A 27,883-nucleotide genomic window follows, 5' to 3' on the forward strand; every position below is an offset into this window, starting at 1 on the left:
CCCAGTCTAAAGGGAAGACAGAGCCAGTTTAAAGTGTAGTCTCTGTTCTGGCATATTCACTAGGGGTATCCTCCGCATCCTTCCATGGCCCTGAAGAAGAAACTGAATTTTTTATGGATATTGGTTCTGTATTTGATAACCAGAAGACTGCCCAAGGCATTCGGCAAAGATCCTCCTCGGGTGCCAACTATCACGGATCCGAAATTCATAAATGCATTCCTTGACATCCACAATGAACTGCGACGCAAGGTCCAGCCCCCAGCAGCCGATATGAATCAACTGGTGAGGAAGAAAAGGGATTCTGTTCAGAATAATGAGTTTAAACAGGGGAGGGAGATGAAACATGATTTACCAAGACCAGAATTCATTTTAACTTGTTAGTAGATGCATCCCCCACCCCCCACCCCCAGAGGAAAAGAAAGACTCACCCTTGACTCCTTTTATAACAATGGAATTTCGAAAGTTAATTGCTTTAACCACACGGGCCATTGTGCATGACATATGATAGTCATAGTCTAGCTGGATGGGTAAGATGCAGAGATTTCCCTGATTTGGAAAACGGTACATTGCAGCTCCATCTGTCGTTCTTGAGAAAGGCCAGTTAGGGTAAGACATCGTGGCTTATTTACAAATCATGCTCTAAATGTTTGTACAAAGTATAACAGATTATTGGTGAGGCCTGAAACACTCATGGCCTGACTGCTAGAGAGCAAAAGTGTTGTTTTAATAATTTTCTTATTTTTTAAAATTTTTTATTAGGTATTTTCCTCATTTACATTTCCAATGCTATCCCAAAAGTCCCCCATACCCTCCCCGCCCCCGACTGCCCTACCCACCCACTCCCACTTTTTGGCTCTAGTGTTCCCCTGTATTGGGGCATATAAAGTTTGCATGTCCAATGGGCCTCTCTTTCCAGTTATGGCTGACTATGCCATCTTTGGATACATATGCAGCTAGAGTCAAGAGCTCTGGGGTACTGGTTAGTTCATAATGTTGTTCCACCTATAGGGTTGCAGATCCCTTTAGCTTCTTGGATACTTTCTCTAGCTCCTCCATTGGGGACCCTGTGATCCATCCAATAGCTGACTGTGAGCATCCACTTCTGTGTTTGCTAGGCCCTGGCATAGTCTCACAAGAGACAGCTATATCAGGGTCCTTTCAGCAAAATCTGGCTAGTGTATGCAATGGTGTCAGCGTTTGGAGGCTGATTATGGGATGGATCCCTGGATATGGCAGTCTCTAGATGGTCCATCCTTTTGTCTCAGCTCCAAACTTTGTCTCTGTAACCCCTTCCATGGGTGTTTTGTTCCCAAATCTAAGAAGGGTCAAAATGTCCACACTTCAGTCTTCATTCTTCTTCAGTTTCATGTGTTTTGCAAATTGTAATTTATATCTTGGGTATTCTAAGTTTCTGGGCTAATATCCACTTATCAGTGAGTACATATCATTTGAGTTCTTTTGTGATTGGGTTACCTCACTCAGGATAATGCCCTCCAGGTCCAACCATTTGCCTAGGAATTTCATAAATTCATTCATTTTAATAGCTGAGTAGTACTCCATTGTGTAAATGTACCACAATTTTTGTATCCATTCCTCTGTTGAGGGACATCTGGGTTCTTTCCAGCTTCTGGCTATTATAAATAGGGCTGCTATGAACATAGTGGAGCATATGTCCTTTTTACCGGTTGGGACATCTTCTGGATATATGCCCAGGAGAGGTATTGCTGGATCCTCCGGTAGTGCTATGTCCAATTTTCTGAGGAACGGCCAGACTGATTTCCAGAGTGGTTGTACAAGCTTGCAATCCCACCAACAATGGAGGAGTGTTCCTCTTTCTCCACATCCTCGCTAGCATCTGCTGTCACCTGAATTTTTGATCTTAACTATTCTGACTGGTGTGAGGTGGAATCTCAGGGTTGTTTTGATTTGCATTTCCCTGATGATTAAGGATGCTGAACATTTTTTCAGGTGTTTCTCAGCCATTCAGTATTCCTCAGGTTAGAAATCTTTGTTTAGCTCTGAGCCATATTTTTAAATGGTGTTATTTGATTTTCTGGAGTCCACCTTCTTGAGTTCTTCATATATATTGGATATTAGTCCCCTATGTGATTTAGGATAGGTAAAGATCCTTTACCAATCTGTTGGTGGCCTTTTTGTCTTATTGACGGTATCTTTTGTCTTACAGAAGCTTTGCAGTTTCATGAGGTCCAATTTTTCAATTCTCGATCTTACAGCACAAGCCACCTCTGTTCTATTCTGGAACATTTCTCCTGTGCCCATATCTTCGAGGCTTTTCCCCACTTTCTCCTCTATAAGTTTCAACATCTCTGGTTTCATGTGGAGCTCCTTGATCCACTTAGATTTGACCTTAGTACAAGGAGATAGGAACGGATCAATTCGCATTCTTCTACATGATAACCACCAGTTGTGCCAGCACCATTTGTTGAAAATGCTGTCTTTTCCCCACTGGATGGTTTTAGCTCCCTTGTCGAAGATCAAGTGACCATAGGTGCGTGGATTCATTTCTGGGTCTTCAATTCTATTCCATTGGTCTACTTGTCTGTCACTATACCAGTACCATGCAGTTTTTATCACAATTGCTCAGTAGTTAAAGCCTTAGGAGAGGCATGGTGATTCCACCAGAGGTTCTTTCATCCTTGAGAAGAGTTTTTGCTATCCTAGGTTTTTTGTTATTCCAGATGAAGTTGCAGATTGCTCTTTCTAATTCTAATTGAAGAATTGAGTTCGAATTTTGTTGGGAATTGCATTGAATCTGTAGATTGCTTTGGCAAGATAGCCATTTTTACAATGTTGATCCTGCCAATCCATGAGCATGGGAGATTTTTCCATCTTCTGAGATCTTCTTTAATTCTTTCTTCAGAGACTTGAAGTTCTTATCATACAGATCTTTCACTTCCTTAGTTAGAGTCACGCCAAGGTATTTTATATTATTTGTGACTATTTCAGAAGGGTGTTGTTTCCCTAATTTCTTTCTCAGCCTGTTTATTCTTTGTGTAGAGAAAGGCCATTGGCTTGTTTGAGTTCATTTTATATCTAGCTACTTGAGTGAAGCTGTTTATCAGGTTTAGGAGTTCTCTGGTGGAATTTTTAGGATCACTTATATATACAATCATATCATCTGCAAAAAGTGATATTTTGACTTCTTCTTCTCCAATTTGTGTCCCCTTGATCTCCTTTTGTTGTCTAATTGCTCTGGCTAGGACTTCAAGTACAATGTTGAATAGGTAGGGAGAAAGTGGGCAGCCTTGTCTAGTCCCTGATTTTAGTGGGATTGCTTCAAGTTTCTCACCATTTACTTTGATGTTGGCTACTGGTTTGCTGTAGATTGCTTTTATCATGTTTAGGTTTGGGCCTTGAATTCCTGATCTTTCCAAGACTTTTATCATGAATGGGTGTTGGTTTTTGTCAAATGCTTTCTAGGCATCTAATGAGATGATCATGTAGTTATTGTCTTTGAGTTTGTTTATATACTGGATTACGGATTTCCATATATTGAACCATCCCTGCATCCCTGGGATGAAACCTACTTGGTCAGGATGGATGATTGTTTTGATGGGTTCTTGGATTCGGTTAGGGAGAACTTTATTGAGGATTTTTTTGCATCGATATTCTTAAGGAAAATTGGTCTGAAGTTCTCTATCTTTGTTAGGTATTTTTGTGGTTTAGGTATCAGAGTAATTGTGGCTTCATAGAATGAGTTGGGTAAAGTACCTTCTACTTCTATTTTGTGGAATAGTTTGTGAAGAACCAGGATTAGATCTTCTTTGAAGGTCTGATAGAACTCTGCACTAAACCCATCTGGTCCTGGGCTTTTTTTTTTGGTTGGGAGACTATTAATAACTGCTTCTATTTCTTTAGGGTATATAGGACTGTTTAGATCATTAACCTAATATTGATTTAACTTTGGTACCTGGTATCTGTCTAGAAACTTGTTCATTTCATACAGGTTCTCCAGTTTTGTTGAGTATAGCCTTTTGTAGAAGGATCTGATGGTGTTTTGGATTTCTTCAGGATCTGTTATGTCTCCCTTTTCATTTCTGATTTTGTTAATTAGAATGCTTTCCCTGTGCCCTCTAGTGAGTCTGGCTAAGGGTTTGTCTATCTTGTTGATTTTCTCAAAGAACCAGCTCCTCATTTGGTTGATTCTTTGAATAGTTCTTGTTTCCACTTGGTTGATTTTGACCCTGAGTTTGATTATTTCCTGCCTTCTACTCCTCTTGGGTGAATTTGCTTCCTTTTGTTCTAGAGGTTTTAGGTGTGTTGTCAAGCTGCTAATGTGTGCTCTCTCTAGGTTCTTTTTGGAGGCACTCAGAGCTATGAGTTTTCCTCTTAGAAATGCTTTCATTGTGTCCCATAAGTTTGGGTATGTTGTGGCTTCATTTTCATTAAACTCCAAAAAGTCCTTAATTTCTTTCTTTATTCCTTCCTTGACCAAGGTATCATTGAGGAGAGTGTTGTTCAGTTTCCACATGAATGTTGGCTTTCTATTATTTATTTTGTTATTGAAGATCATCCTTAGTCCATGGTGATCTGATAGGATGCATGGGATGATTTCAATATTTTTGTATCTGTTGAGGCTTGTTTTATGACCAATTATGTGGTCAGTTTTGGAGAAGGTACCGTGAGGTGCTGAGAAGAAGGTATATCCTTTTGTTTTAGGATAAAATGTTCTATAGATATCTGTTAGATCCATTTGTTTCCTAATTTCTGTTAGTTTCACTGTGTCCCTGTTTAGTTTCTGTTTCCATAATCTCTCCATTGGTGAAAGTGGTGTGTTGAAGTCACCTTATTGTGTGAGGTGCAATGTGTGATTTAAGCTTTACTAAAGTTTCTTTAATGAATGTGGCTGCCCTTGTATTTGGAGCATAGATATTCAGAATTGAGAGTTCCTGTTGGAAGATTTTTACCTTTGATGAGTATGAAGTGCCCCTCCTTGTCTTTTTTGATGACCTTGGGTTGGAAGTCGATTTTATTCGATATTAGAATGGCTACTCCAGCTTGTTTCTTCAGACCATTTCCTTGGAAAATTGTTTTTCAGCCTTTCATTCTGAGGTAGTGTCTATCTTTTTCCCTGAGATGGGTTTCTTGTAAGCAGCAAAATGTTGGCTCCTGTTTGTGTAGCCAGTCTATTAGTCTATGTGTTTTTGTTGGGGAGTTGAGTCCACTGATATTAAGAGATATTAAGGAAAAGTAGTTGTTGCTTCCTATTATTTTTGTTGTTAAAGTTGGCATTCTGTTCTTGTGGCTGTCTTATTTTAGGTTTGTTTAGGGATTACCTTCTTGCTTTTTCTAGGGCGTGGTTTCCATCCTTGTATTTGTTTTTTTCTGTTATTATCCTTTGAAGGGCTGGATTCATGGAAAGATAATGTGTGAATTTGGTTCTGTCGTGGAATACTTTTGTCTGTCCATCTAAGGTTATTGAAAATTTGGCTGGGTATAGTATCCTGGGTTGGCATTTGTGTTCTCTTAGTGTCTGTATAACATCTGTCCAAGGTCTTCTTGCTTTCATAGTCTCTGGTGAAAAATCTGGTGTAATTCTGATAGGCTTGCCTTTATATGTTACTTGACCCTTTTCCCTTACTGCTTTTAATATTCTATCTTTATTTAGTGCATTTGTTGTTCTGATTATTATGTGTTGGGAGGAATTTCTTTTCTGGTCCAGTCTATTTGGAGTTCTGTAGGCTTATTGTATGTTCATGGGCATGTCTTTCTTTAGGTTTGGGAAGTATTCTTCTATAATTTTGTTGAAGATATTTGCCGGTCCTTTGAGTTGAAAATCTTCATTCTCATCTACTACTCTTATCTATAGGTTTGGTCCTCTCATTGTGTCCTGGATTTCCTGGATGTTTTGAGTTAGGATCTTTTTGCATTTTGTATTTTCCTTGATTGTTGTGCCGATGTTCTCTCTGGAATCTTCTGCACCTGAGATTTTCTCTTCCATCTCTTGTATTCTGTTGCTGATGCTCACATCTATGGTTCCAGATTTCTTTCCTAGGGTTTCTATCTCCAGCGTTGCCTCACTTTGGGTTTTCTTTATAGTTTCTACTTCCCTTTTTAGGTCTTGGATGGTTTTATTCAATTCCATCACCTGTTTGGTCGTGTTTTCTTGCAATTCTTTAAGGGATTTTTGTGCTTCGTCTTTAAGATCATCTACCAGTTTAGCAGTGTTCTCCTGTATTTCTTTAAGTGAGTTATTAAGGTCCTTCTTGATGTCTTCTACCATCATCATGAGATATGTTTTTAAATCAGGGACTATCTTTTCGGGTGTGTTGGGGTGCCCAGGACTGGGTGGAGTTGGAGTGCTGCGTTCTGATGATGGTGAGTGGTCTTGGTTTCTGTTATTAAGATTCTTAAATTTGCCTTTCGCCATCTGGTAATCTCTGGAGTTAGTTGTTTTAGTTGTCTCTTGTTAGAGCTTGTTCCTCAGGTGATTATGTTTGCCTCTATCAGTAGACCTGGGAGACTAGCTCTCTCCTGAATTTCAGTGTTCAGAGTACTCTCTGCAGGCAATCTCTCCTCTTGCAGGGAAGGTGCCCAGATATCTCGTGTTCGAACCTGCCTCCTGGCAGAAGTTGTGATCCACTCACCAGTGCTCTTAAGATCCTTTGGAGGGTCCTGTGGGTACCTTGCGGGTGTCCTCTGACTCCACGCCCAAAGTACCCTGGTGCTGGCATGGACTGGAAGGGACTTGTGACCGTGATCAGGCTGGGTTTTCTTCTTCCCTAATTAATGCAGTCTCAGGTCCCACGAGATTATTGGAGCAGAAGCTGTGTACCACTAAACAGAGGTCTTAAGATCCCGAGGAGGGTCCTGTGGGTACCTTTCAGGTGTCCGCAGACTCTGTGCCCAAGGTACCCTGGTGCTGGCGTCCTTGTTTTAATTTTTAACAACCATGCTTGTACATCTCATATCACGAAGAAATGAAAGTCTGTTATATTCCTGGAATTTGCTCCTGTGCTCTAAAGGGGTGTCCTCCTGATAGGTGTCAATGATCTGTTGAAATCTTTACTACTTAAGGCATAAAAGGCTTGGGAGACACTTTAGAGAACACTTCTCACAAGTTGCAGGCTTGAGTGTGACATTACTTTGAGGTGGGAGGCAGCTGCCAAGGTTGAGGACATTGGGCTGGCATCCCTGAGACAAAAAGATTGCAAGAAGAAGTTGAGTTGAGGCCTTTGATGTTGCAGTGATACATACAACTGTCCTATTTTCTTACATTTCTGGAGGTACATTATTAGTCTTTAGGGAGGCAGGGTTGAGGAGGTGGGTGGGGTTGGTGAGGTGGGGACTGGGGAGGCAGGGTTAAGGAGGCAAGTTTGGGGAGGCAGGCCTAGACAGGGCCTGGGCTTTGCCCTGATGACTTTCTGTTCCAGTTTCTTATTGCCCTTGTTCACTCTGAAGAAGCTCCTGATGTTTGCCTCATGATAGGGCAGGAACATGGTGCCAAGTAACCATGTCATGACCCCTCTGAAATGGTGTTTCAAAGTAACTTCTTCTTCTGTTTCTTTCAGGTTTGGTTGTAATAAGAAAGTAGCTAAGACAACAAATAACAACAAAAAATTGCTTTTACTAAAGGGCTCAAAATAAAATTTGTAACCAAATATGTATTATTCAATTGAATATTATTCTTTTATTTTTTTCAGTTTTGGGACCATCAGCTGGCAAAACTAGCGAAAGCATGGACTAGAGAGTGCAAATTTGAACATAATCCCTGTATCCAACAACGGTACAGCTGTCTTGAGGAGTATGACTTTATTGGAGAAAATATATATTTGGGTGGAATTGAAACCCAACCAGAAGATGTTGTTATTAATTGGTATAATGAAAGTAAAGATTATAATTTTGATCTTAATACCTGTTCTAAAATATGTGGCCATTATACACAGGTATGTACTTGGCAAGTTATTAATTAGTTCTCTTGTTCACTTTAGTTACAAGCCAATCTTTTTATAATTTGTTTTAAATCCATAAAAAAATACCGCCTCTTATTGGTGATTCCATGTACTGAGTATAGTTTTTCCTATCTTTGACAATGTGACTCTACTGACATTTTTTTTTACGTTACTTTCACGAAATCTGTTGTGATCTCGTTTTCCCCACCTGTTGTTGCTTTTACGTCCTTATCAACTTTACACAAAGTATGTCAGGTGCCTTGGTCTTCACATGTTCCTTGTGTTATCGAATCTTGAGCTTTCCCCACACTAAATCTATAGATTAAAATACATTTGGAAAACATGGGTGGCTGTTTCTCACAATAGTTCTCTCCTCCTAGTTGCCTGCTACCAGTACTGGAAGTATATTCAGATCATACCAGTTTGATGTCTCTTATTATGTTTATCATATTTTTCTCTCCACAATCAATTTGATAACTTTTATTACTGTGTATTTAACTCATTATAGTTTCTTCTACATGCTAATGCCCCACTAATTTGGTTTATATTCCCCTTTTTCTTTTTGAAATTAAAATATGATGACATCATATTTCTCTATCCCTTTCTTCCCTCCTGTCCTTCTATACCTCCCTGCTTGCTGGCTTCAAACTCATGACCTCCATTTCTTTCATTGTTGTAACATATGTGTAGACACTCACCAAAGGTAAAATCTCCCAAGAGGAACACTCAATTCTGAATATCTATGCTCCAAATGCAAGGGCAGCCAAATTCATTAAAGCAACTTTAGTAAAGCAAAAAGCACAAATTGCACCTCACACAATAATAGTGGGAGACTTCAACACACCACTCCCATCAATGGACAGATCCTGGAAACAGAAACTAAACAGAAACACAGTGAATCTAACAGAATTTATGAAACAAATGGATTCAATAGATATTTACAGAACATTTTACCCTAAAACAAAAGGATATACCTTCTTCTCAGCACCTCATGGCACCTTCTCCTAAATTGAACATACAATTGGTCACAAAACAGGCCTCAACAGATACAAAAATATTGAAATTGCCCCATGCATCCTATCAGATCACTATGGACTAAGGCTGATCTTCAATAACAACATAAATAATACAAAGCCAACATTCACATGGAAGATGGACAACACTCTCCTCAATGATACCTTGGTCAATGAAGACATAAAGAAAGAAATTACAGACTTTTTAGAGCTTAATGAAAATGAAGCCACAACATACACAAACTTATCGGATACAATGAAAGCATTCCCAAGAGGAAAACTCATACCTCTGAGTGCTTCCAAAAAGAAACTAGAGAGAGCATACACTAGCAGCTTGACAGGACACCTAGAAGCTCTAGAACAAAAGGAAACAAATTCACCCAAGAGGAGTATAAGGCAGGAAATAATCAAAGTCATGGCTGAAATCAACCAAGTGGAAAGAAAATGAACTATTCAAAGAAATCAACCAAAACAGGGGCTCATTCTTTGAGAAAATCAAGAAGATAGATAAATCCTTAGCCAGACTCACTAGAGGGCACAGGGACAGCATCCTAATTAACAAAGTCAGAAATGAAAAGGGAGACATAACAACAACAACAACAAGAAATCCAAAAAAATCATCAGATCCTACTACAAAAGCCTCTACTCAAGAAAACTAGAAAACCTGGATGAAATGTACAATTTTCTAGACAGATCCAAGCTACCAAAGTTAAACCAGGATCAGATAACAATCTAAACACTCCCATATCCCCTTAAAGAAATACAAACAGTCATTAATAGTCTCCCAACCATAAAAAAAAAAATCCCAGGACTTGGGTTTAGTGCAGAGCTCTATCAAATCTCCAAAGAAGACCTAATTCCAATTCTCCTCAAACTATTCCACAAAATAGAAACAGAAGATACTCTATCCAATAGGTTCTATGAAGCTACAATTACTCTGATATTTAAACCACACAAAGACCCAACAAAGAAAGAGAACTTCAGACCAATTTCCCTTATGAAGATCGATGCAAAAATACTCAATGAAAGTCTCACAAACTGAATCCAAGAACACATTAAAATGATCATCCATCCTGATCAAGTTCCTTCATTCCAGGTATGCATTATATGGAAATCCATCAATGTAATCCACTATATAAACAAACTCAAAGACAAAAACTACATGATTGTCTCATTAGATGCTGATAAAGCATTTGACAAAATGCAACACCCCTTCATGATAAAAGTATTGGAAAGATCAGGAACTCAAGGCCCATACCTAAACATAATAAAAGCAATCTACAGCAAACCAGTAGCCAACATTAAACAAATTGAAGAGAAATGTGAAGCAATCCAACTAGAATCAGGGACTAGACAAGGCTGCCCACATTCTTCCTACCTATTCAATATAGCACTTAAAGTTCTAGCCAGAGCAATTCGACAACAAAAGGAGATCAAAAGGATACAAACTGGAAAGGAAGAAGTCAACACATCACTATTTGCAGATGATATGATAGTATATATAAGTGACCTCAAAAATTCCAACAGAGAACTCCTAATCCTGATAAACAACTTCAGTGAAGTAGCTGGATATAAAATTAACTCAAATCAGTGGTCTTTCTCTACACAAAGGATAAACAGGCTGTGTCTTAGTTAGGGTTTTACTGCTGTGAACAGACACCATGACCAAGGCAAGTCTTATAAAAAACAACATTTAATTGGGGCTGGCTTACAGGTTCAGAGGTTCAGTCCATTATCATCAAGGTGGGAGCATGGCAGTATCCAGGCAGGCATGGCACAGGAGGAGCTGAGAGTTCTATGTCTTCATCCAAAGGCTGCTAGTGGAAGACTGACTTCCAGGCAACTAGGGTGAGGATCTTATACCCACACCCACAGTGACACACCCAATCCAACCAGGTCACACCTATTCCAACAAGGCCACACCTTCAGATGGTGCCACTCCCTGGTCCAAGGATATACAAACCATCACAGGCTGAGAAAGAAATTAGGGAAACAACACCCTTCTCAATAGTCACAAATAATATAAAATACCTTTGTGTGACTCTACGGAAGTGAAAGATCTGTATGATAAGAACTTCAAGTCTTTGAAGAAAGAAATTGAAGATCTGAGAAGATGGAAAGAACTCCCATGCTCATGGGTTGGCAGGATTAATATAGTAAAAATGACTATCTTGCCAAAGCAATCCACAGATTCAATGTAATCCCCATCAAAATTCCAGTTTAAGTGTTCACTAAGTTAGAAAGGGCAATTTGCAAATTTGTCTGGAATAACAAAAACCTAGGATAGCAAAAACTATTCTCAATGATGAAAGAACCTCTGGTGGAATCACCATCCCTGATCTCAAGCTGTACTACAGGGCAATTGTGATAAAAACTGCATGGTACTGGTACAGCAACAGACAAGTAGATCAATGGAATAGAATTGAAGACCCTGAAATGAAGGCCACACACCTATGGTCACTTGATCTTTGACAAGAGAGCTAAAACCATACAGTGAAAAGAAGACAGCATGTTCAACAAATTTTCTGGTTCAATTTGCTGTTACTATGTAGAAGAATGCGAATTGATCCATTCCTATCTCCTTATACAAAGCTCAAGTATACGTGGATCAAGGATCTCCACATAAAACCAGAGACTCTGAAACTTATAGAGGAGTAAGTGGGGAAGAGACTCAAACATATAGGCACAGGGGAAAAATCATGAACAGAACACCAATGGCTTGTGCTGTAAGATCAAGAATTGACAAATTGGACCTCATAAAATTGCAAAGCTTCTGGAAGGCAAAGGAAGCACTGTCAATACGACAAAAAGGCCATTAACAGGTTTGGAAAGGATCTTTACGAATCCTAAATCTGATAGGGGACTAATATCCAATATATATAAGGAACTCAAGAAGTTGGACTCCAGAAAACCAAATAACCCTATTAAAAATGTGGTACAGATCTAAACAAAGAATTATCAACTGAGGAATATCAAACAGCTGAGAAGCACCTCAAAAAATGTTCAACATCCTTAATCATCAGGGAATGCAAATCAAAACAACCCTGAGATTTCACCTCACACCATTCAGAATGGCTAAAATCAGGTGACAGCAGATGCTGGCAAGGATGTGGAGAAAGAGGAACACTCCTCCATTCCTGTGGGATTGCAAGCTAGTGCAACCACAGTGGAAATTAGTGTGGTGGTTCCTCAGAAAATTGGACATAGTACTATAGGAGGACCCAGCTATACCACTTCTGTGCATATACCCAGAAGATTCTCCAACATGTAATAAGGACACATGCTCCACCTTATCCATAGTAGCCTTATTTATAATAGCCAGAAGCTGGAAATAACCCAGATGTCCCTCAACAGAGGAATGTATACAGAAAACATGGTACGTTTACACAATGGAGTACTACTCAGCTATTAAAAACAATGAATTTTGAAATTCGTAGGCAAATCTCGAGGATATCAACCTGAGTGAGGTAGCCCAATCACAAAAGAACACACATGATATGCACTCACTGATAAGTGGATATTAGCCCATAAGCTCAGAATACCCAAGATACAATTTGCAAAACATATGAAACTCAAGAAGAAGGAAGACCAAAATGTATATACTTTGGTTCTTTTTAGAAGGGGGAACAAAATACCCATGGATGTAGTTACAGAGACAAAGGTCAGAGCAGAGACTGAAGGAATGACCATACAGAGACTGCCCCACCTGTGGATCCATCCCATAAAAACCACTGAAGATAGACATTATTGCAGATGCCAACAAAATTTTGCTGACAGGATCCTGATATAGCTGTCTCCTCTGAGGCTCTGCCAGTGCCTGGCAAATACAGAAGTGGATGCTCACAGCCATCTATTGGATGGAGCCCAGGGTCCCTAATGAAGGATCTAGAGAAAATACCCAAGTAGCTGAAGGAGTTTGCAGCCCTATAGGAGGAACAACAATATGAACTAGCCATTACCCCCAGAGCTCCCTCGGACTAAACCACCAATCAAAGAAAACACATGGTGCGACTCATGTCTCTAGCTGCATATGTAGCAGAGGATGGCCTAGTCGGCCATCAATGAGAGGAGAGGCCCTTTGTCTTGAGAAGATTATATGCCCCAGTACAGGGGAATGCCAGGGCCAGGAAGTGGGAGTGGGCGGGTTGGGGAGCAGGGGGAGGAAGGAGGGGATAGGGGATTTTCAGAGAGGAAACTGGGAAATGGGATAACATTTGAAATGTAAATAAAGAAAATATCTAATAAAAAAATAAAATAAATGCTCCCAACCAAAAAAACCCATAGACAATAAAAATAAAGTAACAATAATAATAATAAAAACTAAATAAATAAACTAAGCAGGGCCAGGGATATGATTAATACTTAAGAACACTTTTATTTATTTATTTATTTATTTATTTATTTATTTATTTATTTATTAGATATTTTCTTTATATACATTTCAAATGCTATCCCGAAAGTTTTCTATACCCTCCCTCTGCCCTGCTCCCCTACCCACCCACACCCACTTCTTGGCCCTGGCATTCCTCTGTATTGGGGCATATAAAGTTTGCAATACCAAGGGCCCTCTCTTCGCAATGATGGCCGACTGGGCCATCTTCTGCTACATATGCAGCTAGAGATACAAGCTCTGGGGGTACTGGTTAGTTCATATTGTTGTTCTACCTATAGGGTTGCAGACCCCTTCAGCTCCTTGGGTGCTTTCTCTAGCTTCTCCATTGGGGGCCCTGTGTTCCATCTTATAGATGACTGTGAGCATCCACTTCTGTATTTGCCAGGCACTGGCATAGCCTCAAATGAGGCAGCTATAATAGGGTCTCTTCAGCAAAATCTTTCTGGCATTGTGCAATAGTGTCTGTGTTTGGTGGCTGATTATGGGATGGATCCCCGGGTGGGGTAGTCCATCCTTTTGTCTTAGTTCCAAACTTTGTCTCTGTAACTCCTTTCATGGGTATTTTGTTCCCAATCTAAGGAGGAATGAAGTATCCACCCATTGGGCTTCCCTCTTCTTGATTTTCTTGTTTTGGGTGTTCTATGTTTCTGGGCTAATATCCACTTATCAGTGAATGCATATCTAATGACTTCTTTTGTGATTAGGTTACCTCACTAAGGATGATATCCTCCAGATACATCCATTGGTCCAAGAATTTCATAAATCCATTGTTTTTAATTGCTAAATAGTACTCCATTGTGTAAATGTACCACATTTTCTGTTTCCATTCTTCTGTTGAGGGACATCTGAGTTCTTTCCAGCTTCTGGCTATTATAAATAAGGCTGCTATGAACATAGTGGAGCATGTGAGGAACACTTTTATATGCAAGCATGAGGGCTTTAATTTGAATCCACCAAACCCATGTAAAACTTTGGGCATCTCCAAGCATGATGAACCCCAGCAAGGGCGGGCATTGAGGGAAGCATAGGGGAGACAGAAAGATCTCTTGGGGTCTCTGGCCATACAGCCTTAAGTCAGTTTAATGAGAAACATTGTTTCCAGAGAATATGATAGAGCACAATCATGGAAGAACCTAGCATCCACTTCTTGCTTCCATGCATGCAGAAACCCATGTATCTGCCCATGCACAGGAGCATATGGCACACAAGTCACACATACCACGCACCCAAGAACACTAAGGTGGAATCTCAGGATCGTTTTGATTTGCATTTCTCTGATCACTCAGGACTTTGAACATTTCTTTAGGTGCATCTCAGCCATTCAAGATTCCCCTGTTGTGAATTCTCAGTTTAGTTCTATACCCGATTTGCTGGTTGTGTTGTTTGTTTTTTTTTTTTTTGGTGGTAGCTTCTTGAGTTCTTTATATATGATATTATATATGGATATAGGTCTTTATATGGCTATTAGCCCTCTATCGGGTGTGGATTTAGTGAAGATTTTTTTTTCCCCAATCTGTAGGTTGCCGATTGACTATGTCCGTTGCCTTACAGAAGCATTCTAGTTTCATGAGGTCCAGTTTACCAATTCTTGATCTTAGAGTATGAGCCATTGGAATTCTGTTTAGGAAATTTCCCCCTGTGCCAATGAGTTCAAGGCTCTTTCCCACTTTCTCTTCTATTATTAGATTCAGTGTATCTGGTTTTATGTTGAGGTCCTTGATCCACTTGGACTTGAGCTTTGTGCAAGGTGACAAATATGGGTCTATTTTCATTTTTCTACAGACCAGCACCATTCATTGAAGATGCTTTCTTTTTTTCCAATGTATATTTTTGGCCTCTTTGTCAAAGATCAAGTATCTTTAAGTGTGTGGTTTTATTTCAGGATCTTCGATTATTTTCAATTGATTAATGTCTGTCTCTGTACCAATACCATGCAGTTGTTATCAATATTGCTCTGTAGTAAAGCTTGAGGTCAGGGATGGTGATTCCCCCAGAAGTTCTTTTATTATTAAGAATTTTTTTTTTTGGCTATTCTGGATTTTTTGCCTTTCCAGATGAATTTGAGAATTGCTTTTCCCATGTCTTTGAAGAATTGTGTTGGGATTTAATGGGGATTGTATTGAATCTGTAGATTGCTCTTGGTAGCATGGCCTTTTTACTACATTAATTTTGCTAATTCATGAGCATCGGAAATCTCTCCATTTTCTGAAATCAACTTTGATTTATTTCTTGAGAGGCTTAAAGTTATTGTTATACAGGTCTTTTACTTGTCTGGTTAGAGTTACCCTCAAGATATTTTATATTATTCCTATTATGAAGGGAGTTGTTTCTCTAATTTCTTTTCTTTCTTTTTGTTTGTTGTTGTTGTTTTGTTTTTGTTTTTTTGAGACAGGGTTTCTCTGTGTAGCCCTGGCTGTCCTGGAAATCACTCTGTAGACCAGGCTGGCCTCAAACTCAGAAATCTGCCTGCCTCAACCTCTCAAGTGCTGGGATTAAAGGTGTGCACCACCACTGCCCAACTCCCTAATTTCTTTTTCAGCCTGTTTATCATATAAAAGAAGGCTACTGATTTGAGTTAATTTACTATCCAGCCATTTTGCTGAAGTTGTTTATCAGCTGGAGAAGTTCTCTGGTAAAATTTTTGGGGTTGCTTATTCATATTATCATATCATCTGCAAATAGTGATACCTTTATTTCTTTCTTTGTCTTAATCTCTTTTTGTTTTCTTATTGTTCTACCTAGTACTTTGAGTACTACATTGAATAGACATGGGGAGACTGGGCATCCTTGTCCCCAATTTTAGTGGGGTTGCTTCAAGTATGTCTCCATTTAATTTGATAATTGCTGTTGCTTAGTTGTATATTGCTTTTATTATGTTTAGATATGAGCCTTGATTTCTTGATCTCTCCAATACTTTTAACACGAAGGGGTGTTGTATTTTGTCAAATGCTTTTTCTTCATCTAAGGAGATGATTATGTGATATTTTTTTGAGTTTGTTAATACAGTGCATTACATTAATGGATTTTCATATATTGAACCAACCTTGCATCCCTGGGGTCAATCCTACTTGATCTTGGTGAATGATGGTTTGATATGTTCTTAGATTCAGTTTGCAAGAATTTTATTGAGTATTTTTGCATTGATATTCATAAGTGAGATTGGTCTGTAGTTATCTTTTTTGGTTAGGTCCTTGTGTGATTTGGGTATCAGACTCAAAGGGAGTGACCTTAGATGAAATGCCCAACAGTAGGGAGAGGGAACTTAGAGAGCTCACCTCCAGCAGGAATACAGAGCATCAAATGAGGGAGGAGGTTGCCATCCCACAGTCAAAACTCTCACCCATAATTGTTCCTGTGTGAAAGAACTACAAGGATGGAAATGGAGAGGAGCCTAAGGAAAAGAAGGTCCAGCAACAACAGGTCTAAAGTGGTGTCCCAAGGCCTGACACTTTTACTGAGGCTATGTAGTGATCACAAAAAGGGGCCTATCATGGCCACCCTCTGGAAGACCCAATGAGCAGCTGAGAGAGTAAGATGCAGATATTTGCACCCAACCAATGGACAGAAGCAGCTGACCCTTGTGGTTGAATTAGGAAAGGTTGAAAGAAGCTGAGGAGGAGGGCGACCTTGTCAGGACCAGCACTCTCAATTAATCTCGATCCCCGAGAGTTCTCAAACACTAGACCACCAAACAGGTAGCATACATCTGATATGAGACTCCCAACACATATACAGCAGAGGACTGCTGGGTCTATGTTCAATCAGAGATAATGCACCTAGCCCTCAAGAGACTGGAGGCCCCAGGGAGTTTAGAGGTCAGGTAGGGTGGGGACATCCACATGGAAACAGTTGGGTGAGGAGGAAGTATATGGGATGTGGAACAGTCAGAGGGTGATGAGGAGGGGGTACAGTGAGGGGAATAAAATCTGGAGTGTAAAAAATTTAATTAATTAAAAAATGACTTGGTCTGGTCAAATTTTTTTCTTAAATTATTTCATTTCCAAGAGGGATAAATAAAATATCCCCTTCTCTTTTCCTTTGGAGAATAGGAAAAAATTACCTTCCACCGTTGATGAAAGGGACTTGAGGCATTGCACACATCCTTAGCTCTTTCTTCTGGTTAGTTTTCCGTACAACACTGCTTCTTCTTTTGAAGTTAGCTTTCCTTGGACCTCAAAAATATTTTCAAGTTACCATTCCTACCATTGACCATTTAAATAAATGTCACATGCCTACCTTATGATTTGACAAAGGTATGAATACTTTTAAAGCTGCAAACTAAAAGCAGCATTGGCACAGCAATTTGGCAACACTTTTTCCTAAGAAAGAAGTAAATTATTGTTTTTAATCCAAGTCTGAGCTGGATCTTTCTTGTAGTGTGACCATGGAGAGAATTAAAATGGTTTCTAGGTTATCTAGAAGAACTGGTGATTTTTTTAACAATGTATTATATTATGATTCAGTTATTAAGTTATTCTTTCAGTTTATGATAATAGTTTCCTAATAGAAACCATTCAGCTATTATGACAGCAGCCTTAACAAATTATAACTTAATGTGTTAGATGTTAGAAAAAATGCAGTAAACATATATATGTATATAGGTTGCATAATTAAGATTATACATAGTTCCATAACTTACTGTTTATATGGATTGTTTAACATGTTACTTTTTCAATTTCTTTGCTTATAGGTAGTTTGGGCCAAAACAGTTAAAATTGGTTGTGCAGTTTCAAATTGTCCTAATCTCAGGGGATTTTCAGCTGGGCTATTTGTATGTAATTATTCACCAGCGTAAGTTAATTTCCTTTTTTAAAATGTCCTAAGTTGAAATAACTGCTGTAAACAAATGCTTACAAAGATGGATGTGGTAGAGCACACCTTTCATTCCAGCATTCAGGAGGCAGAGATATTGGAGCTCTGTGAGTTCCAGGACAGCCAATGCTACATCGAGAGACCATGTCTCAAAATAAAACAACAACACAGATGCTTACAAAAGCAGAATCTTATGTTAGAACCTAAAGGAACTTTGATGTCCTCTCCCTCTGCAAAATTAATTTTAAAGGTGAAAATAGGATGGGGCTAGAGATCTGCCTAATTGAGAAGACTCCCTTTCCCTGAACTCGTTCACCCTGAGGATAGAAGTGATGGAAACTATTTCTTAAGTTTGAAAAGTAGAGGCTGGGAAGATAGCTTGGTGAGTAAAATGTTTGTCTTAAAACGCTCCTAATAAGGGTCTAGGGGAGGCTAGTGCTATAGATTGTAGGAAGGGTAAACATAAGGGTCTGGGGGAGCATAGCTTGGCTATACAGATACCACAGGGGTCACAAGTGTTAACCATCTCCATTCCCAGACCTCTGGGTGGACAGGTCATACATGCCCCGGCCCCAACCCCCCTTTAAAGAGACAACACTCTGTGTTTGACATTCCTGGTTTCCTTAATGCTTATCTGGGAGCCCAAGAATCTCTCTGCCTCCTACAATCCACCTAAAGAGACTTGGGAGGGACACATAAGCCCAAAGTAAACAGAATTAGTTAAATAAATGAGACAAATAAGATAACAAAAAGAGAGAGAGAGAGAGAGAGAGAGAGAGAGAGAGAGAGAGAGAGAGAGAGAGAGAGAGAGAGAGAGAGAGAGAAAATCAACAAAAAGTCAAAGGGTTTCCAAACTGCTCTCAGTGGAAGAAGACGAAAGACATCAACAATATTCAGAAATTAGCACTATATGTTTTACATGTATCATCATGAGAATAATACAGTCTTGTCCACAAATGTTGCAGCTTGGGTTAAATGGCAAAGTTTCTTAAAAGATACAAATTACAAAGGCAATAAAAAAAAAAACCAAAACAATCAAAAAACAAAACTAAAGGAAAGCTGTAGATCACTATACCTTAGGACAGACATAAAAACTCTAAACAAAATTTCTCAGCTGAATACAATATAAAATCCTAATTATCTGGGAAGAAGTTTGCCAGTATAAAAGGCTGATTTAAACAATCTGAAATACTGAATTAATTCACTCCACTGATCACCATGAAAATGAGAATCGCATGACCATCTCAATAGATTCAGAGAAAAACATTAACTCCTGGTTGCTAGAAAGAAGTTCATTCTCAGCCCTAAACAGGAGGTCTCCATCAAATCCCTCCCCTTGAAGTTGAACGAAGCCCTAGAACAAGAAGGCAGAAAGAGTCTAAGAGCCAGAGGAGGTGGAGGACACCAAGGTAACAAGGCCTTCTCAATCAAGATGGGCAAAGTCAAAGTGCATGCGACCTCACAGAGACTGAGGAGGCATGCTCAGAGCAGGTGCTAGTCTGCACCACTTAGGGTCCTAGAAACAAGTGTCCTTAAGAGAAGTGGACGCACACACCCATCCCTAACCCAGGACAAGTGGGTCTGTTTCTTGCAATTTTGATGGGCTTTTTGTCCAATTTTCTGAGGAACCGCCAAACTGATTTCCAGAGTGGTTGTACCAGCTTGCAATCCCACCAACAATGAAGGAGTGTTCCTCTTTCTCCACATCCTCGCCAGCATCTGCTGTCACCTGAATTTTTGATCTTAGCCATTCTGACTGGTGTGAGGTGGAATCTCAGGGTTGTTTTGAGTTGCATTTCCCTGATGATTAAGGATGTTGAACATTTTTTCAGGTGCTTCTCTGCCATTCGGTATTCCTCAGGTGAGAATTCTTTGTTCAGTTCTGAGCCCCATTTTTTAACGGGGTTATTTGATTTTCTGGAGTCCACCTTCTTGAGTTCCTTATATATATTGGATATTAGTCCCCTATCGGATTTAGGATAGGTAAAGATCCTTTTCCAATCTGTTGGTGGCCTTTTTGTCTTATTGACGGTGTCTTTTGCCTTGCAGAAGCTATGCAACTTTATGAGGTCCCATTTATCGATTCTCAATCTTACAGCGCAAGCCTTTGCTGTTCTATTCAGGAATTTTCCCCCTGTACCCATATCTTCGAGGCTTTTCCCTACTTTCTCCTCTATAAGTTTCAGTGTCTCTGGTTTTATGTGGAGTTCCTTAATCCACTTAGATTTGACCTTGGTACAAGGAGATAGGAATGGATCAATTCGCATTCTTCTACATGATAACCGCCAGTTGTGCCAGCACCATTTGTTGAAAATGCTGTCTTTTTTCCACTGGATGGTTTTTGCTTCCTTGTCAAAGATCAAGTGACCATAGGTATGTGGGTTGATCTCAGGGTCTTCAATTCTGTTCCATTGGTCTACTTGTCTGTTGTTATACCAGTACCATGCAGTTTTTATCACAATTGCTCTGTAGTACAGCTTTAGGTCAGGCATGGTGATTCCTCCAGAGGTTCTTTTATCCTTGAGAAGAATTTTTGCTATCCTAGGTTTTTTGTTGTTCCAGATGAATTTGCAGATTGCCCTTTCCAATTCGTTGAAGAATTGAGTTGGAATTTTGATGGGGATTGCATTGAATCTGTAGATTGCTTTTGGCAAGATAGCCATTTTTACAATGTTGATCCTGCCAATCCATGAGCATGGGAGGTTTTTCCATCTTCTGAGATCTTCTTTAATTTCTTTCTTCAGGGACTTGAAGTTCTTGTCATACAGATCTTTCACTTCCTTAGTTAGAGTCACGCCAAGGTATTTTATATTTTTTGTGACTATTGAGAAGGGTGTTGTTTCCCTAATTTCCTTCTCTGCTTGTTTATCCTTTGTGTACAGAAAGGCCATTGACTTGCTTGAGTTAATTTTATATCCAGCTACTTCACCGAAGCTATTTATCAGGCTTAGGAGTTCTCTGGTGGAATTTTTAGGGTCACTTATGTATACTATCATATCATCTGCAAAAAGCGATATTTTGACTTCTTCTTTTCCGATTTGTATCCCCTTGATCTCCTTTTGTTGTCTAATTGCTCTGGCTAGAACTTCAAGTACAATGTTGAATAGGTAGGGAGAGAGTGGGCAGCCTTGTCTAGTCCCTGATTTTAGTGGGATTGCTTCTAGCTTCTCACCATTTACTTTGATGTTGGCTACTGGTTTGCTGTATATTGCTTTTATCATGGTTAGGTATGGGCCTTGAATTCCTGATCTTTCTAAGACTTTTATCATGAATGGGTGTTGGATTTTGTCAAATGCTTTTTCAGCATCTAACGAGATGATCATGTGGTTTTTGTCTTTGAGTTTGTTTATATAATGGATTACATTGATGGATTTTCGTATATTGAACCATTCTTGCATCCCTGGGATGAATCCTACTTGGTCAGGATGGATGATTTTTTTGATGTGTTCTTGAATTCGGTTAGCGAGAACTTTATTGAGGATTTTTGCATCAATATTCATAAGGGATATTGGTCTGAAGTTCTCTATTTTTGTTGGGTCTTTATGTGGTTTAGGTATCAGAGTAATTGTGGCTTCATAGAATGAGTTGGGTAGAGTACCTTCTGATTCTATTTTGTGGAATAGTTTGTGAAGAACTGGGATTAGTTCTTCTTTGAAGGTTTGATAGAACTCTGCACTAAACCCATCTGGTCCTGGGCTTTTCTTGGTTGGGAGACTATTAATGACTGCTTCTATTTCTTTAGGGGATATGGGACTGTTTAGATCATTAACCTGATCTTGATTTAACTTTGGTACCTGGTATCTGTCTAGAAACTTGTCCATTTCATCCAGGATCTCCAGTTTTGTTGAGTATAGCGTTTTGTAGAATGATCTGATGGTGTTTTGGATTTCTTCAGGGTCTGTTGTTATGTCTCCCTTTTCATTTCTGATTTTGTTAATTAGAGTACTTTCCCTATGCCCTCTAGTGAGTCTGGCTAAGTGTTTATCTATCTTGTTGATTTTCTCAAAAAGCCAGCTCCTTGATTGGTTGATTCTTTGAATTGTTCTTCTTGTTTCCACTTGGTTGATTTCACCCCTGAGTTTGATTATTTCTTGCCGTCTACTCCTCTTGTGTGAATTTGCTTCCTTTCGTTCTAGAGCTTTTATGTGTGTTGTCAAGCTGCTAATGTGTGCTCTCTCTAGTTTCTTTTTGGAGGCACTCAGAGCTCTGAGTTTTCCTGTTAGAAATGCTTTCAGTGTGTCCCTTAAGTTTGGGTATGTTGTGGCTTCATTTTCATTAAACTCCAGAAAGTCTTTAATTTCTTTCTTTATTCCTTCCTTGACCACGGTATCATTGAGAAGAGTGTTGTTTAGTTTCCACGTGTGTTTTGGCTTTCTATTATTTATTTTGTTATTGAAGATCAGTCTTAGTCCATGGTGATCTGATAGGGTGCATGGGACAATTTCAATATTTTTGTATATATTGAGGCTTGTTTTGTGACCAATTATGTGGTCAGTTTTGGAGAATGTACCGTGAGGTGCTGAGAAGAAGGTATATCCTTTCATTTTAGGATAAAATGTTCTGTAGATATCTGTCAGATCCATTTGTTTCATAACCTCTGTTAGTTTCACTGTGTCCCTGTTTAGTTTCTGTTTCCATGATCTGTCCATTGGTGAAAGTGGTGTGTTGAAGTCTCCCACTATTATTGTGTGAGTTGCAATGTGTGCTTTGAGCTTTACTAAAGTATCTTTAATGAATGAGGCTGCCCTTGTATTTGGCGCATAGATATTCAGAATTGATAGTTCCTCTTGGAGGACTTTACCTTTGATGAGAATGAAGTGCCCTTCCTTGTTTTTTTTGATGACTTTGGATTGGAAGTTAATCTTATCAGATATTATAATGGCTACTCCAGCTTGTTTCTTCCTACCATTTGCTTGGAAAACTGTTTTCCAGCCTTTCATTCTGAGGTAGTGTCTATCTTTTTCTCTGAGATGAGTTTCCTGTAAGCAGCAAAATGTTGGGTCCTGTTTCTGTAGCCAGCCTGTTAGTCTATGTCTTTTTATTGGGGAGTTGAGTCCATTGATATTAAGAGATATTAGGGAGAAGTAATTGTTGCTTCCTTTTATTTTTGTTGTTAGAGTTGGTGTTCTGTTTTTGTGGCTGTCTTCTTTTAGGTTTGTTGAGGGATTACCTTCTTGCTTTTTCTAGGAAGTGGTTCTCGTCCTTGTATTGGTTTTTTTCTGTTATTATCCTTTGAAGTGCTGGATTCGTGAAAAGATAATGTGTGAATTTGGTTTTATCGTGGAATACTCTGGTTTCTCCATCTATGGTAATTGAGAGTTTGGCTGGGTATAGTAGCCTGGGCTGGAAATTGTGTTCTCTTAGTTTCTGTATAACATCTGTCCAGGCCCTTCTGGCTTTCATAGTCTCTGGTGAAAAATCCGGTGTAATTCTGATAGGCTTGCCTTTATATGTTACTTGACCTTTTTCCCTTACTGCTTTTAGTATTCTATCTTTCTTTAGTGCATTTGTTGTTCTGATTATTATGTGTCGGAAGGAATTTCTCTTCTGGTCCAGTCTATTTGGAGTTCTGTAAGCTTCTTGTATGTTCATGGGCATCTCTTTCTTTAGGTTTGGGAAGTTTTCTTCTATAATTTTGTTGAATATATTTGCTGGTCCTTTGAGTTGAAAATCTTCATTCTCATCTACTCCTATTATCCGTAGGTTTTGTCTTCTCATTTTGTCCTGGATTTCCTGGATATTTTGAGTTAGGATCTTTTTGGATTTTGTATTTTCTTTGATTGTCGTGCCGATGTTCTCTATGGAGTCTTCTGCACCTGAGATTCTCTCTTTCATCTCTTGTATTCTGTTGCTGATGCTCGTATCTGTGGTTCCAGATTTCTTTACTAGTGTTTCTATCTCCAGTGTTGCCTCAATTTGGGTTTTCTTCATTGTTTCTACTTCCCTTTTTAGGTCTTGGATGGTTTTATTCAATTCCATCACCTGTTTGGTCTGGTTTTCCTGCAATTCTTTAATGGATTTTTGTGCTTCCTCTTTAATGTCTTCTACCTGTTTAGCAGTGTTCTCCTGCAATTCTTTAAGGGATTTTTGTGCTTCCTCTTTAATGTCTTCTACCTGTTTAGCAGTGTTCTCCTGCAATTCTTTAAGGGATTTTTGTACTTCCTCTTTAATGTCCCTTACCTGTTTAGCAGTGTTCTCCTGCAATTCTTTAAGGGATTTTTGTGCTTCCTCTTTAATATCTTCTACCTGTTTACCAGTGTTCTTTTGTATTTCTTTAAGTGTGTTATTAAAGTCCTTCTTGATGTTCTCTACCATCATCGTGAGATATGCTTTTAGAACCGGGTCTAGCTTTTCCGGTGTGTTGGGGTGCCCTGGACTGGGCGAAGTTGGAGTGCTGGGTTCTGATGATGGTGAGTGGTCTTGGTTTCTGTTAGTAAGATTCTTACGTTTACCTTTTGCCATCTGGTAATCTCTGGGATTAGTTGTTATTGTTGTCACTATTTAAAGATTGGAGCAGACTCTGTGTTCCACTCACCAGAAGTCTCAAAATCCTGTGGAGGGTGTCATGGGTAGCTGGCGGGTGTCAGCCGACCCTGCGCTCTAGCTACCCAGGTGCTGGTCAGACCTGAAGAGGCTTGTGGCCCTACTCAGGCCGGATTTCTGCCTCCCCAACCAAAGCAGTCTCAGGTCCCACTTGATTGGACTGGAGCAGAAGCTGTGTTCCACTCACCAGAAGTCTCAAAATCCTGTGGCGGGTGTCGTGGGTAGCTGGTGGGTGTCAGCAGACCCTGCGCCCTAGCTACCCAGGTGCTGGTCAGACCCGAAGAGGCTTGTGGCCCTACTCAGGCCGGTTTTCTGCTTCCCTAACTAATGCAGTCTCAGGTCCCGCGCGCAATTGGATTGGAGCAGAAGCTGTGTTCCACTCACCAGAAGTCTTAAGATCCTGTGGCGGGTGTTGTGGGTAGCTGGCGAGTGTCAGCTGACCCTGCGCCCTAGCTACTCCGGTGCTGGTCTCTATTTTCTTTTTTTGAAACAAGGTCTCATCACATATATGTGGCTGGCACAAAACTCTTTACATAGACTAAACTTTCCTTTAACTCACAGATGTGCACCTGCCTCTGCCTCTCTCTGCCTCCTAAGTGTTGGGATTACAAGCCTGTACAATCACCCTATATTCTAAATTTTAAAAATGAGAATAAATAAAAAGAAATTTTAAATGCAAAAAGTAATTAAAGAAATAATAAGAAATAAAATTTAAAAAGAAAAGTTTGAATGGTGTCCTAGCATATAGGAAATGAGTCTTTCTATTAAAGAGCAGGCATTGATTTTTTTTTATTTTCAACACTCATGACTTATTGAAAAACAGAAAAGCTTGCATAGACATTGATAAATTTAGTATAGTGGCATTGGTTAATAAGTGTTTCCTGTTTTGGCAGAGGAAACTTTATAGGCTTCAGACCTTACACGAGAGGAGACTCTTGCTCTAAGTGCGGACAAAAGACGTGTAAGAATAGTCTCTGCAGTAAGTAAAAGAGAAAAAAATATTAGACAGTAATGATTCCACAATTTCATTATCTTTTTATATGTGGTCCTTCCTGATATTAATCTCTAGATGACTTGTTTGCTTTGATTAGAACATAAAGCATTTACCATTAATTATATTAAATGTGTTTAGTTCAGATAATTCCTTTCCTTCCCTGATATTTCCCCTTTCAAGGAAGAAGACAACAATTAAACACAGCTGTGATCTAGTCTGCTGTAGTGCTCAAGATAGCTGTTGGTTGGGATGTTTATCTGCATAGGCTTCTAACCCCTTAAATGACTTTCGCTTCCAGGTTGTAATAGCTAGTAAAAAAAAAAAAAGGCTGGAAAATGAGCCTTACTTCTTTTGAAATTGTGGTTTCAATGTATGTGATGTATTTGTTTGTTTGTTTGTTTATATTTGGGAGACAGTCTCTATTAAAAATAGCTTGTTCATATTATGTATGTGTTATATATGTGTTAGGTAGTGAATTCATATCTTTAGTGACTATGCTATACTCTGGTTTTGAACTGTTGTGTCTGTAGTTGTGTTCCATCTGAGCCCTGTGAGTTCTAACGTGTGTGCTTTTCCTTTTCTGTTTATTGGTCACCCTTTAATGTTGATTAATGTACTTTATTTTTTGCTTGACTGACTTGTATTTTAAAAGACAGGCATATGGGTATATCTACAATTATGTGAGTGTTGGAATCAGACAAGTTAATTTGAGAGGCCATTAAGGAGAGTAGATATGATAAGCCACACAAAGCAATATGAACACAAAGCACAGTAAGCCAGCAACAAATTTTAGCTGTCATTATATTCCCTCATTATATTCTGATAATCTGATGTATATTCTTCATAGTGCTTATCATCCTAAAATGACCAGTTTTGTTCCTTTTATCCATTCTATTTAAAAATTAATGATAGGGGCTGGAGAAATGGCTCAGTGGTTAAGAGCACTGACTGCTCTTCCAAAGGTCTCAAGTTCTATTCCAGCAACCACATGGCAGCTCAAAACTGTCTATAACTGTAGTCCCATGGGATCTGATGTCCTCTTTTGATGTGCAGGTGCACATACAAACACTCCTATGTATAATTTAATACATCTTTTAAATATGATAATACCTTCCCCTTTGCTGTTTTCTCTTTTCTGAGAATCACTGTATCTAAAATCTAAAACCATGGTACAGGGTAGGAAGTGAATGAAAATATGTCAGTGAATTGGGGTAGGAAGCAAATGCAAAGGATACATTTCTCTCACCCACAAGGTCCTCTTGCAATTCAAAGCTGAAGACAAAATTTAGATGTAGGAATAATGAATTTGGGGTAAGTACCACTACAGCAATGATGATGAAGTTTAAAAGTCCACATAAAACAATTGAATTTTCCTCGTAGACTCAAGCCAGGCATGGCAGTGTCAAAAATAAAACTTTTGTTGCTACTGTGGGCTCATTTTTTATGCAGTTCTACCTATTTTTAGATATTTATGCCTGTAACACAAGAGGCATTCTAGGAGTATGTATTGGCATGACGTTAGTGATAGGCAGCATTATAAAGCTTTTCAATCCTGTAAGCTTTGAAAGGTTTTGTTTTCTTAAGTTAAAGAGTATTTTGTTTTGTTTTTCATTATTATTATTAGGTAATTTCTTGATTTGCATTTCAGATGTTATCCCCTTTCCTGGTTTCCTCTCCGATTCTAACTGATTACCTTATTTTAAAAGATATATGTATATATGTGTGTGTGTGTGTGTGTGTGTATAAATTTTATGTAGCCTTTCTTTCACTAGACCCCCATAATTTATACATGACAGTACATCTAGAGAGTATTTTAGTTATTTTGGGGGTGTAGTAGTTGTTTTTGTTGTTTTTCAGAGCTGAGGACTGAAACCGGGCCTTCGTGCTTGCTAGAAAAGCACTCTACCACTGAGCTAAATGCCCAACCTCTTTAGTTATTTTTTTAAAATTAAATTGAGCTTTTGTCCATTTTGTTTTATTGATATATCATTGGGTTTCTGATCATTGCCTTTTATTGATAAGTCATTGAGCTTTTGATCATTATGTCTTATGGACAGGTCATTGAGCGTCTATCCTTGTGTTTTATTGGCAGGTCCCATGAATCGGAATACACCTCACCAGAAAGCAGCATGCCATGTACTTGTGCTTGGTTTTATTCTTCAGAGACTACTTTAACTGTTATTTCTATTCAGAAGAAAATTTTTAAATGCTAAAA

The 27,883-nt window shown here is 39.0% G+C and overlaps 1 protein-coding gene across 1 annotated transcript; it reads left to right on the forward strand.

The window, feature by feature from the left end:
• Positions 1-27,883, forward strand: Glipr1l1 (GLIPR1 like 1). Its single transcript, XM_085843443.1, has 5 exons — positions 1-282; positions 7,665-7,907; positions 18,010-18,110; positions 25,568-25,653; positions 27,761-27,883. Exons 1-5 carry the CDS (start codon positions 85-87, stop codon positions 27,841-27,843), a joined length of 711 nt encoding a protein of 236 aa, XP_085699569.1. The 5' UTR covers positions 1-84; the 3' UTR covers positions 27,844-27,883.

This window comes from Mus caroli, unplaced genomic scaffold, assembly GCF_978045245.1.
Source record: "Mus caroli unplaced genomic scaffold, Mus_caroli_1 scaffold_9, whole genome shotgun sequence".
Lineage (NCBI taxonomy): Eukaryota > Metazoa > Chordata > Mammalia > Rodentia > Muridae > Mus > Mus caroli.